Here is a 12488-nt window from a genome sequence, read left to right on the forward strand (position 1 = left end):
GCTTTCCTGCTCCCTGCATTGGGGAATCTCACTCTGACCACTACAGGACAACTGTGGGCTGCCTGGTGACTGCTTCTACTGGTACCCATGTGCCCTGTCTCGTCACCTCCAGGCTGGCAGAACCTACCCCTGTCCACCCAGTCTGATGTCAAGGGTGTAATGCCCAACCTTGTGAGCGCATGGAGACACGTCTATGCCTCCTCCAGGAGCGCTTCTGTTCTATAAAGCCTGCCTTTGTCCCAAAATTCAATCATAGTGGCTGCTGTGGGGTGAGGAGAGGATGTGTTCCTGCTGCAAGCCAGCAACACTGAAGAGGTAGAGGGTCAAAGAGATGTGACTCCACTGGCCCCTTGAAGCCCTTCCCACAGGAGAAAAGGGACCTTGCAAGTCAAACAGTACTTCCAGGAGACAGTTCAAACACCACGGTTACAAAATACACTGCCACCCCCCTTCTGTCCTGGCCCCTTCCCTGGGGAGGGCACTGCAGGGTCAACTGAGGCTCATGCTGTGCCTGCCTGCTCCTCTCCCGCCATCAGTCAAGGGTTTCAGCTCTGTCCTGCCATGCTGCCTTCCAGCATGACATGAAGACATCCCTCCTGCTCCTCTGCCCACCAGTATCCTTCAAAGGCTGCTCTTCACCAGGAGGAGCTTTTGGCAGGTGAAGGAATGAGCCCCACCATGCAAAAGCTCAGCTCAGTGCTCCCCAGACTGGGATCTGCATGGCACATGGCTGTGCCACCAACCCTAGTGCACGAGGGAGACTGGAGACACCTCTCCTTCTGGCAACAGCAGCATCCTCCTTCTCATCCTCAGAGTACACACATGCACAGCCTCCCACGAAGCCAGGCTTGGTGCTCAGCACCTTAAGTTGGCTTCCTACTGGGTCAAGGACCTGGTCCCTGGCTCCTGCCATGGCTGGGTTTGAAGAGCAATTGGTGTCCTGGAGCAGATTAGCAACTGGGCCTTGGGTTTGCAGACAGGAGGAAAGAAACACTACTGAAACTGCTGCAAAGTCCCACAGTCATATATTACTGTTACCCAAGCTGGCCTGCAGGAGAGGCAGGGTCAATGTATCCCTGCTCGGCCCCAGAGATGCAGGACAGGCAGCCAGTAAAGGAGCTGAGACAGCATAAGGCACCATATGTAACCAAACCTCCTTGAGGAGAGACACTGCCAACCTCCGAGTCAAGCCACACAGGATAGGAAAGCAGCACTGGAAAGCCTGAAGCCCACACAACTCACTTGGGGAAATCACTAGCAGAGGTGAAATTCAGGCTGCTTTGGGTTGAATGTTTCACCAAGGCAAAAGCTAGGCATGTTCCTCCCCTTGTCACAAGGCTGCAGATGGTGCCAGCGCAGATCTAAACACCAGCACCAACCAGCCCATCTGAGGGGGCACTCAAGGGGACAGGAAAGCAGGATGAAGATACAGCTATCCCAGGCTGAGGAGAAAAGGTAGTCTCTGAACAAGTGGTGGGTCCAGAGGCAGGCAATGCTGTGGTGCTACCAGCTGGGGAACGGCATTCCAGCTCAAGCTCCTGCCAGTTGGCTTCCCCAGCCACCGTCTTCTGGGATCATCGCAGAATACAATGAGAAACAGGTCCTAGAAACAAGCACATCCTCACAGGCAAAAGGAAGGACAAAGGAAAAGAGGAAAGCAGATTGTACCAGCAGATTTACCCCCCAAGCATGCCTCTTTCTCCCACGCTGCAGTGGCACACAGGGAGCAGCGGTTGGATATATTACAACACACACCAGGAGGTAAGATCATGAGCCAGCATGGCTTGTGAGACAAAAGCCCCAGCAAAGCCTGGTCAGTGATGAGAGGACCAGTGACACAGTCCCAACTGTGGCTGTTGAAAGACACATGAGGCAGGTCGTACTTCTTCTTGGGAGCAGTGGATTTTGCACTGGGGAACAATGATGCCTCACCTACTTCGCAGTTGAGGTGTCACACATCTGATCTGCTGCAGAATGGGGTCCCATCACTCTTTTCCTCTTCACTTTACCAGCGAGGCAGAGCAGTGGAAATTCAGCCCCCTTTCCCTGGGGGAAAGACCTACAGGGAGGCTGGGGCCTAAGCAAAGATTTCCCAGCTCTGTTCCCAAACAGCTCCTTGGAGGTGCTCCATGCACTCTGAAATCTGGTTTACGATGCAAGGTGAGACCCAGCCACCCAGCTGAAACAGTCAGTCACAGGCAGCCAGCAGGAGGCTGTTGCTTGGAGAGGGGAGTTACAGAAGCCTGTTAGGGATTGCTTGCTCCAAGTTGTTATCTAATGCCACTGCCTACAGGAAAGAATATAATGGCTATGCATATCCTATTCAAATAACCTATTCCACACCAAACCATTTCTTGTCAGGCCAGGCCTTGGCCTGAGCAGCAACACAGAGAGCCAAGGAGAACCCATTCCACTGGAGTCCTTGAGGAGAGTTAGAGAGCGCCGGAAGAAACCTGCCTCAGAGTCCACACAACAAAGCTTCACTGGCAGGATGAAAGAAACCTCTTCACTTGGCCTCAGTGAGGAGCACTAGGGAATGCCCAGCGTGTGGCAGCACAGCACTCAGAGCCACATCTCCTACCTCCAGAGTAATGCTCGCTAAATAACTGCACCTACTGCAGGGAAGGCTTTCCTGGTGTCTGTCTTTTAATATTCCAGTATAGGTATGTTAGTACAGGATTATCCCTCATTTGGAAGCACCAATTTAATAGGGGAAGAAACGGAAGAGGCAGAGCACTTGCAAATGTGTTGCTAGAAGAAAATCAACCCAACTGCCACCTATACACAAGATGTCCACGCTGCATCTGCCCCAGTAGCACAGGGCAACATCCCCATTCATAGCCAGGCTAGTTGTTGAGCTATACCAGGTATCCTTCTACCTCTGTCAGCCAGTGCTTTCCTTTGTTCTGAGGTGGTTTTCTCCAGAGGTCTCTGGGGCCTCCTGTGAAGGAAGGTTGGTTTCTTGGGCAGTCCTCAGATTGGCTTGCTGGAAGGCACAGGAATCCAGAAACACGTTGGGGATGCGGTCACCAAAATACAGCTTGCTGTTGGCAGCTATTGCTTCATATTTCATTAGTTCCAGATACTCAGGGGTAAGTTTTAGCTACAAAAAGAGAAACCAGAGCTTGTAAGAGACAACCTTCTGGGCCCCACGTCATTAGATTTCTTCTGAGGCAGCTGCTTCCTGGGTTGTTAAACCAAGTGCTTCTTCGGTGCAGCCCACCTGAACCTAATCACCTGTGCAGAGGGAAGGAGTAAACAAGTCCTCTCCTGACCAGCTTTCAAGTGCTCACCTTGTTGGAATCAGCCAGCTTCCAAGCAGCATAGAACTCTGCATCAGCTTTTGCTTTCTCTCTTGCTAGGAATGCAGCATCTAACACAGCAACAGACAGGAAAAGAATCATTAGCAAGCGAGTAGCCCCATCATATGAGCACCTGAGCCTTTGTCACATGGGGACAGCCACTGCCTGGCTGGCCTTGTACTTGCACTGCCAGCTTCTTGGAGAGGTACCTGCAAGGGGGAGGAATGACCCCAGTGCATAACCTCGTGCTATTGCACCCTTTATTATTTCTGCAGGATGGTGATGCGTATGAGCCCAGCTCTGAGGTTCCTCTACTTGCCACCACCCTTTTGCTGGAAGATGACCCCAGAAGCACAGTTACCTTCAATCTCAGAAATCCGCTTTTCTGTTTCCTTCTCCATAATCTTCTGTTGATAGTGAATCCTGGCCACCTGAGCAGCCTTCTCTGCCTCTGCAATCACAACAGGCTCAGCTCAGACATTCACTTCTCAGGACTTGAGCATGAGCACCCTGACCTCAGCACCTGGTTGCAGGATGTGCCACACCAGCAGTTTGCTCTCTGCTGCTTCCTTTTCTGCTCAGATCCTACAGTGTCAGTTTGTGCTCCAAGCAATACAGTTACAGGAAGAAAACACAGTGCTGATGTTTCTAGAGTTGCACTGGCTGACATCCCTTTTACAAGTGTGACACAGGGACATTTAGTTTCAAGCCCAAGCAGTTTTTCTGGCAGAGCTGTTATCTCTTGGCCTGCTGTAGCAGGAGCCCTGCTGTGGGACAGAGGTGTTTGCTGCTATGGGGAGGGAGGTAAGACACACATACAGCAGCACAAACACTTGTATTTTCTGAATGACTGTTGGTGCAGCCTGGCTGAGCCTCCTTCAGGGAGCTGTCAGCAATGGAAGACAATGTCCTACCCTGGCTTCCTGGGGAACGTAGGAATGGAAATTTAGTGTGGCCCCTGTCCACTAGTACTCCCAACTGGTGACATACCAATGAGCGCTTTCTTCCGGTCTGTCTCTGCCTCTTTCTCTACTACCTTCTGCTTCTGGGCTGCAATCAGCAGCTTGGTCTTCTCAGCCTCCCTGCAGGGTGAGAAACAGGGAAACAGGGCTGGTGAGCAGCTCTGCAAACCAAGGCATGAGAGAGGAACAAGAAGTCAACTAGTTGCCAGCATCATGTCCTCACAGTCATGAGGACTAGTTCTGTCTTCAGCTGTATGAGTCAATGTGTAGCCAGAAGGACAAAGGAAGTGATTATCCCCCCCTCTCTATTTGGCACTGGTGAGGCCACAGCTGGATGCTATATACAATCACAACTGGATGTTATATCCAGTTTGAGGCCCTCAGGATGAGAAGCAAGTCCACTGCAGGGCAACTGTAGATATGGGATGGAGGCCAGGACATATGAGGAGAGGCTGCAGGAACTGGGATGGAGATGAGGAGATGAAGTGGGATCCAACCACCTCTCCTCCTGCCCAAAGCGGTCCCTGGAGGCACTAGGGCTGGACTCTGCTCAGAAGGGCACTGTTAGAGCCTCAGAGGCACCAGCCAAGCTGCAGCACAGGAAACACCAGGCAGCCCAGGGGAACAGCCCATCCCCGTGCAAGCCTGAGCAGCTGGGAATCTCCATCCCCAGGAATGTCCTGACTTGCCTGGACATGGGCCCCCAGTGACTGGCTGCAGCTGAGGGACTGGTCCTGCTTTGGGAAAGGACTTGGATGAGAGATGTCCATGGGAATGTCTCAGAGTAAAATCTGGCAGCAATTCTGTGAGTTTGCTGGAGGGGACCTTATGGACATCAAGACCTCTGAGCTCTGTTTATGAGTCTTCTACAAGTTCTCTATAGCACATCATACCTACATAAAGGAAGAGGAACATAGGCCTGATATGGTCTCTGTAGATGCTAACAACCACCTTTGTGAAGGGCTGAGAGGCTTCCAGGTGAAAGAGCTATGGAAATGGAGAAACCAAATGGGAAGGGCACCTAGCCAAGCACTCACTAACCCCACCTCTCACCTTCTGAGCACCAGGTAAGAGCTTTCTAATAGGATTATTATGCCTATGATGAACCCTGAAAACCAATCCATACAATTTTATGTACAGGTACTCACATGAGCTCAAAATTTCTTCGGATGGCTTCTGGAATTTTGGGTTTTGTAACACGCACAGCCTATTGAAAACAGAAAAAGGGAGTGCATTTGAAATGAAACCTTTTGATGGCAGCTGCATAACTGAAGAATGTCTTTGCAAAACCAGCTGTTGTGCTCTAGACATCTCCACACGGATCCAAGACCACACATAATGGTTCCCAATCCTCTTGTACAACACAGATGAGCACAGCTGCTTCTCAGAGAGTTCACATTTCCTGCCTTTGCACATCTTATGGTAAACTTTTGTATGAAATCTTGCTGCAACCAAGTACAAGTTAACTTGGGTGTTTGGAAGAGCTGTGGGATCGCAACTTCTTTATGATACACCACTGCCTGTGGTTCACCCTCATCAAACCAGAGCAAGCCTATGCACAACTGAGCCCCAAAGCAGAACGGTATCTATTGTAGCATCACCCACACTATCAACAGGAGGTTTCCCCTCCCTGCATGCAGCCAGCCAGCCTAGCTAAATGTGGCAACAAGAACAGCAAAACAGTCTCACATTTCTCCTCAGAGGCAATCTGGAGATTTCCATCTCAGCCTTTGCATACCTAGGGCACATTTTTCTCAGGTGGTTGCCCTGAACTCCAAGACGCCAAAAAGCCAGTATGCCCCATAGCCTGGCTAAGATTAAACATGATTTTCTAACACTAAGTGTAAGCAGAAAATCACTCTGGATATAATACCTTTCCCCATCTCTGGCATAAGTACAGAAAAGATGGAAGACCTCTTTCTTTTTCAATGACCTGTAGGAACTGTGCTGGCACACTGGAGCACCCAGCTCTGCAGGGGTGTCAAACATACCTTAAAGAAAGACATTTTCTGGCTCTGCAAATTAATTCCAATACCTGCAGGTCTGTGGCCTAAAAGGTCCTTTTCTAAATCCTGCAGGTCTTCCCTTAATGTAATCTCAATGTTTAAAAGTGGTAACTGTCATTTGGACAGTCTCCAACTGATAAACCTCAACTCAAGGTTCAACAGTTTCAGGTGATGTGGACAATGGAAGCAAGAAGCCTCACCAATCTAGTGAAAGATGAACAAATTAGAGGGGGAAATAGAACAGTCTTTGTTAGGGAATGAACCTACCTGGATAGTGAGACCCGGTGCCATGACATTGAGATCCTTCTGCAGGGCCAGCTTCAGATTCTCATCTATCTGATCTGTGTTTGGAGGAAAAGAGAGACTGCTTAGCTTACCATCTATTCTCCTACAGCTTGTGTGGCAGAGAGTCAGCTGCCCCTGAAGAGCACGTATCTCTATGGTGTAAGCTTTTTAGTATCACTGAGTACATTGTTTCCCTTCCTATATCCCCTGGAAAATGTTCCCAAAAGAAGAGCCACGCTCTAGAAAGGTTTGTCTGTTGATGAACTCATGGTACCTGACCTAAGAGCAAATGTTTTTTAGTTTCTCAGGAAGAAAAAGCACCCACAGCCCGTGGCAGAAGTCTATCCCTTCCTAGCCAGAGCCACACCAACCCTGCTGTCAGTGGCCAACTCTGCCCCAAGTATCTGGTGAACCTGCAGGACCCAGTACCTGCTACTAAAGAAAAAAGGCATTTTGTTACTACCAAGCTCCAGGAAGATCTTTCCACAGAAATGGCCAGTTATGGAATGATTAAGCTGCATGTAATAACAGGAAACTCCTCTCTGACCACAGCTATTTGTTAAGTCTGAGCAGAGCTTCCAAAGATTTAGTCTCTTAATATTAGTTAAACTCTGCTAACTTTTTATCTTCCATAAACCCATTTTCCCGTGCTCTGCCACTCAAGAATATACTCGATAATACTGTTCCATCTTCGGGGGCACAGGTAGGTACCAAGAAGCAGAACACTGGATTTGCTCATTCCTGAACCACTGCTACCCCTTTTGAAAAAAAACAGAGCATTGCAGCAAACTGAGGTCATGTCCCTTCTGGGTCTCACTTGCTAGAAACAGCCATAAAGAAGCTTTTAAAATAAAATTCAATCCAGAAACAGAACAGGAGCCTAAAAGTAGAAGTAGACATGACAAAACCATCATCATAGTGAAGACAAATAACACGACTGCACACACAAAAGCAGGGGGGCTACTTTGCACATCCAGAATTCAGGCCTAAGTGGAAAAGGACTGAAATCAAACTCCTATGTGCAGATGTGAAAAGACAAAGAAATCTGTATCATTGAAGAGTAAAGCTACAAAGGACGCAGCACATGGATATACTGCAGCTCTAGCACAGTGGCTGTTTGCTCACAGGAGCCTGCTCTAACATATTCCCTGGAAGACCAGGGAGATCACACAGCCCGTGATAGGTACATCCAGTTGCCATCCACTTACCAAACAGCTGAATGTATACTTCCTGGAGAGTATGGGCACTGCAGAACTGATTCAGCTCATGATGAATTTTATTGAAGATCAAGGTCTTATCGTAGTCTGCAGTGTAGTTTCTCACAATATCATACACTGAGGAAGTAAGAGAATTATCACAGGTCACCACCAACATGTATCACTTTCTGCAATGCCACCACTGCAAACAACAGCTCAGAACACTAGGAAAGTAGTGCAGCACTGTGACAGGTTTCGGGGGAGTTTTCAGGATGTGGCTGCACAAAGCCAAGTCCTGGGCTGCCCTGCCCAGTGTTAGTGAGAAGCCTGGGAGGGAGGTCAGAGGAGATACCTGCAGAGGTCCCCTCCACCAGTGCTGCTGGGATCGTATGACTTCAAAGAGCAGAGTAATCACAGCATGATATACTGCATGGTCCTGGTTTATGATCTGCATTAGTGAAACAATAAAGCCTATCCAGGACCTGCACGCATAGGAACAGATACTACTACTGAGTCAAAACAAGTATCATTCAACAATTATAGAATCACAGAACCACAGACTGGTTTGGGTTGGAAGGGACATTTAAGCTCATCCACTTCCAAGCCCCTGCCATGGGCAGGGACACCTTCCACTAGAGCAGGTTGCTCCAAGCCCCTGCGTCCAACGTGGCCTTGAACACTGCCAGGGAGGGGGCAGCCACAGCTTCTCTGGGCACCCTGTGCCAGTGCCTCAGCACCCTCACAGGGAAGAACTTCTGCCTAAGATCTAACATGAATTATTATAACATGACTTATAACATGAATTCACCCCTTGATGCCTCAGTAGTGCTAGCATTTTGCATTAAACTATGCTGCCGAAAAACCCCAAGCTATGTGGGTCTGTTGTCCAGCAGCTGGTGAAGTAAGAATGCAAGAGTCTCCTAGGTGGGCTCTGCCTTTGTGATGTCCCAGGAGCTGAGCTGGCAAGCATGTGGGGAATTTATCCCTTGTGTTAAGGGGCAGTCTCCCCTTCAGCAGCAAGAAATAGGATTGCATGAGCACCCATCACATTTCTAACCATACAGGGGAGGAGCAAGCCTAGAATTTACCTTCATCTTTGCACACCTGGGGCTTGCAGACACATGCATGAAACTAAATGCTATGGTTCCTGGAACCAGAAGGATAGCAAGACAGAAGGAAGTCTTGCAAACCAAGACAGAATTGCTCGGGGATGGGTGAAGACAGTCACAGTGCTGCTTGTTGAAACAGGATGGGAAATACCTGCGTATGGTGCCAATTTATTCACAACTTCTATTCGGTCAATGTAAATCATAACACCACCACTGGAAGTAAGAAAGAGAATTCAGTCATTATTACTGCAACTGTTAACAGTGGTCCATATTTAAAGCAGATTTAAATCCCTCTTTTACTAAGTTCTACTAAACTTTCCCGGGACAATTCTGACTTCGGAGCATTTTGCAATTAGATGGCAGCAAACCCCAGCTTTGTCCAGACTGGTCCCTCTCTCCCCATAAATCACAACCACGCTGCAAGCAAGTCTGCAAAGCACTTTGGCTTCACTTTGTTAACTCCTGCCTAGCCAGTGAAAGGAAAATGTTTTTGAACAGGACTGTAGCTGCAGCTCTCAGAAAGGGGGAACCCAACACAATGAAGGGAAGGCAACAAGGCCAGCAGATGACACCTGCAAGCAGCCTAGCAGACAAAGTGCAGATGTAGCCCTTCTAGGCAGCAAATACATTTTAAAGAGAAAAGCCCTTAGTTCAAGTTCATGCATTTACTAACTCCAGCAGGAACTTGACAAGGCCCCTGCTAGAAAGGAAGAAACAAAGCATGTAGCAGACTTTAATTCACATTCCCTGCTTCAATGTCACGTTGTGAATGGCTGTCCAAGAACACCCTCACCACGCACGTGTGCTGAGACACGTGCCCTGCCAAGAAGCTCCAGACATCTCATTGGAAGGAGCCTGCAGGCACAATCCTCCCTCCAAGAGATCATGCCCACCTCAGCACAAGTGGATTTCTTTTAGTGTAGTGCGTAGCAGCTACTGAGACAGAGGAATACATAAGGAAAGGTGGGAAGGCAACAGACACCTCCATATATCTGATGGAGGACCATGGGAACAGCTAAGGGTGTTTGGGCAGAAAGCAAGCTTTGTCTACTTCGGCTACTTCTTCTGAGGTACACTTAGGGACACGGTTTAGTGGCGGACTTGGCAATGTTGGGGTAATGGTTGGACTTGGTGACCATAAAGATCTTTTCCAGCCTAAGGAGTCTATGATTCTATGTACTGCTGTACCAGCAGAGAAAAAAGGGAATGAGGCAGGGCTTGGTCCTTGCTTCTGCCCTTACAGATGTGGCTTTCAGGTCATGTCGACCCGTGGGTACCTGTGACACTGGAGAAAAGCACAAACTCTACAGTGAATTAAAACCCCCTAACTTTCAAGCAGTTCCTATGTCTCTCAGAGCATATTTGTAAAGCACAATACTCTTGCAATTCCATCCTTGGGAGAAAGACAAGTCACAAATGAGAAGCTTTAGCAGAAACTGTTCAGCAACAGCTCATCCCCAGAAGTGGACCTCCTACATTTCCAAACTTGAAATCCCTGTGGTGTTTCAAGTCAAGTGTGTCCCCCATGACACACTCAGTTTCTTATTCTGCAGATCTTATGTCTCTGGCAGTTGAAAGTCAAGTACAGAAAAATCACCTGAACTTGCCCCTGTCCATGTTCATTCAGAGAAAGTCCCCCAGGCACAGCCTGTGTTTGCAAACCTGCTTGCTCCATGTCAAGCTGTGAGCTAAATATACTGGTGATGGACTGAACTTGTCTGCTGGAAGAGACAAGCCAGCAAAAAAAGATACTTGTGGCTAAAGAGAGGCTTATTTCCCAGTGAAATACTACTATTAAGAGCATGAATCTCTTTTTCACTGAAGATTTCTCTTTGGACCATGGTCATTCTTGCAGGCTCTACTTTAAGAACTGTTTCTATTAAATAAGACAGGGTTATGGATCCTTTACAGGTATGTCAGCCTGTACCAGCAGTTATAAGGGTATGGTATGTGTTTTTCTCCACATCAGCTGTTCTGCACTTTAACTGTGCCACCACATTCAATAAAGTGATTATTTATCATCACAGGTGATGTCCAACAGCATTCCTCAGCATCTTCTGAACCTGCTCTCATCTTCCTGATTTGTTCCAGCCACCTTAAAACACCCCCAGCACAGGGAAACCCAGCTACCATCTCACGGTAACTTCCAGATATCTTGGTGAGAAACCAAAGCAGAACATGTGGGCTTCTTTCACCAGAATCATGTCCACTCCACGCCTTTATGTTGGGATCCTTTTGGGATTCCAATTTTATGGGGATGTTAGAAGGAAAAAGAGCATCTGAGGCAACCTGACTCCTACACAGCCCCTCATGACCTCACATGCAAGAAAGGCTGGTACCTCAGACCAGAGAGGACTGCCTGCTGCCTGTCTGACCCAACCAACACTACCTACAGCAACCCTGCCCAGGATCTCAATCAGCATGGGTCAGCAGGGCAGAAGTGAATTCTATCAGTCCTTTGAGGAAAAAAGTACCACTCCAAGCCCAAATCTGCAGTTCTTCCTCACTGAGGGCTTAAGGTTAAATGAAGCCCACAGAGCAGTTCCACTGTTCTTCATCCCTCTACCCAGCTGTTGCAGCACTCCTGATTTCACACCATGCAGTGGGGACAGCCCTCTCAACCCTGCTGCTGTAAACCCAGGAGCTAAACCAAACTCTAACACTCTGATCTTAAAGTGAGCACCTCAGACAAGTCCTCATCTCAAACACCCTTGTCCAGATGATGCTGGTAGACTCCTGGGTGTAGGAAACACTTTCCTAGGCAGTTTTAGGATATTTCAGGACAGTCGCTCTGGCAGAGCATCTTGCACTGATCTGGGGCAATTCACACACCTTGTTGAGCTGGAACTGTACAAAACCTCTCCTCATCCACAGCTGGTTTACTTGCCCTTTAGCACTTATGGCTTAAACACTGGCTCAGACTCAGCAGGCCACTACCATTCCCAAAACATCTTTCTTTGCCTAAGCCTGCTTCTTCCTAGATGCAAGGCAGGGTGACTCCCAAAGGGAGGTTTCCAGTGCTTCCAACTCTCCACTGCAGTTTCTGCAGCCTAACACGAGCATTTGCAGCCTCTGCAAAGGCTACTCACAGCTCCCAAGGTCCTCACTGCAGAGCTGCTCATAAGGCTGGTCAGGCAGAGCAGCCTCTTTGCTTCAGGGAAGAGGGAAACAAGAAGAAATCCACAGGAAGTCTGAAAGGAGGATCAACACAGAGTTTGTGCACTTGGGGGAAGTTCAAGTACAATTAGGCAGCAATACTGCCTGACTTTAAATGACAAGGTGAAAGTGTACATGGAACTAACATTAGAAAGCAGGCCTTGGATTTAGGATTTTAGTTTAGGGCAGGCCAGGAAAAGACAAGGGAAGAACTGAAGGACAGTGCCATAACAAAAAAACAAGCAAAGGTTCAATGCTTATTGCTAGAGCTGACCACAGGCAAGACCACACCACATTAGGCAATCAGAGCATGTGAAAACTGGGCTTAAAGGTTAGATATGGTCTGTCTAAACACACAGGGATTAATGCAATACATTCACCTGCAATATTAATGCCACATTTTTCCATATGACTGGTTACCAAATAGGGATCTGTCCCAGAACATCATTCCCTCAGTGCTCTATCTGCATTC

General features: G+C 48.3%; 1 protein-coding gene across 1 annotated transcript in view; it reads right to left on the bottom strand.

The window, feature by feature from the left end:
- Window positions 1-2884: 2884 nt before the first annotated feature.
- The window catches only part of ERLIN1 (ER lipid raft associated 1), a gene marked incomplete at its 5' end in the record, with an annotated part of 13679 nt that continues 4075 nt past the window's right edge, over window positions 2885-12488 (bottom strand). Inside the window, 8 exons of the mRNA XM_010016514.1 lie at window positions 2885-3103; window positions 3294-3373; window positions 3664-3753; window positions 4293-4384; window positions 5413-5471; window positions 6538-6611; window positions 7764-7889; window positions 9012-9073. Of these exons, the coding sequence (XP_010014816.1) occupies window positions 2885-3103; window positions 3294-3373; window positions 3664-3753; window positions 4293-4384; window positions 5413-5471; window positions 6538-6611; window positions 7764-7889; window positions 9012-9073 (802 nt within the window). The remainder of the gene's footprint in view (window positions 3104-3293; window positions 3374-3663; window positions 3754-4292; window positions 4385-5412; window positions 5472-6537; window positions 6612-7763; window positions 7890-9011; window positions 9074-12488) is intronic.

Source organism: Nestor notabilis, unplaced genomic scaffold, assembly GCF_000696875.1.
Source record: "Nestor notabilis isolate BGI_N333 unplaced genomic scaffold, ASM69687v1 scaffold20766, whole genome shotgun sequence".
Classification (NCBI taxonomy): Eukaryota; Metazoa; Chordata; class Aves; order Psittaciformes; family Psittacidae; genus Nestor; species Nestor notabilis.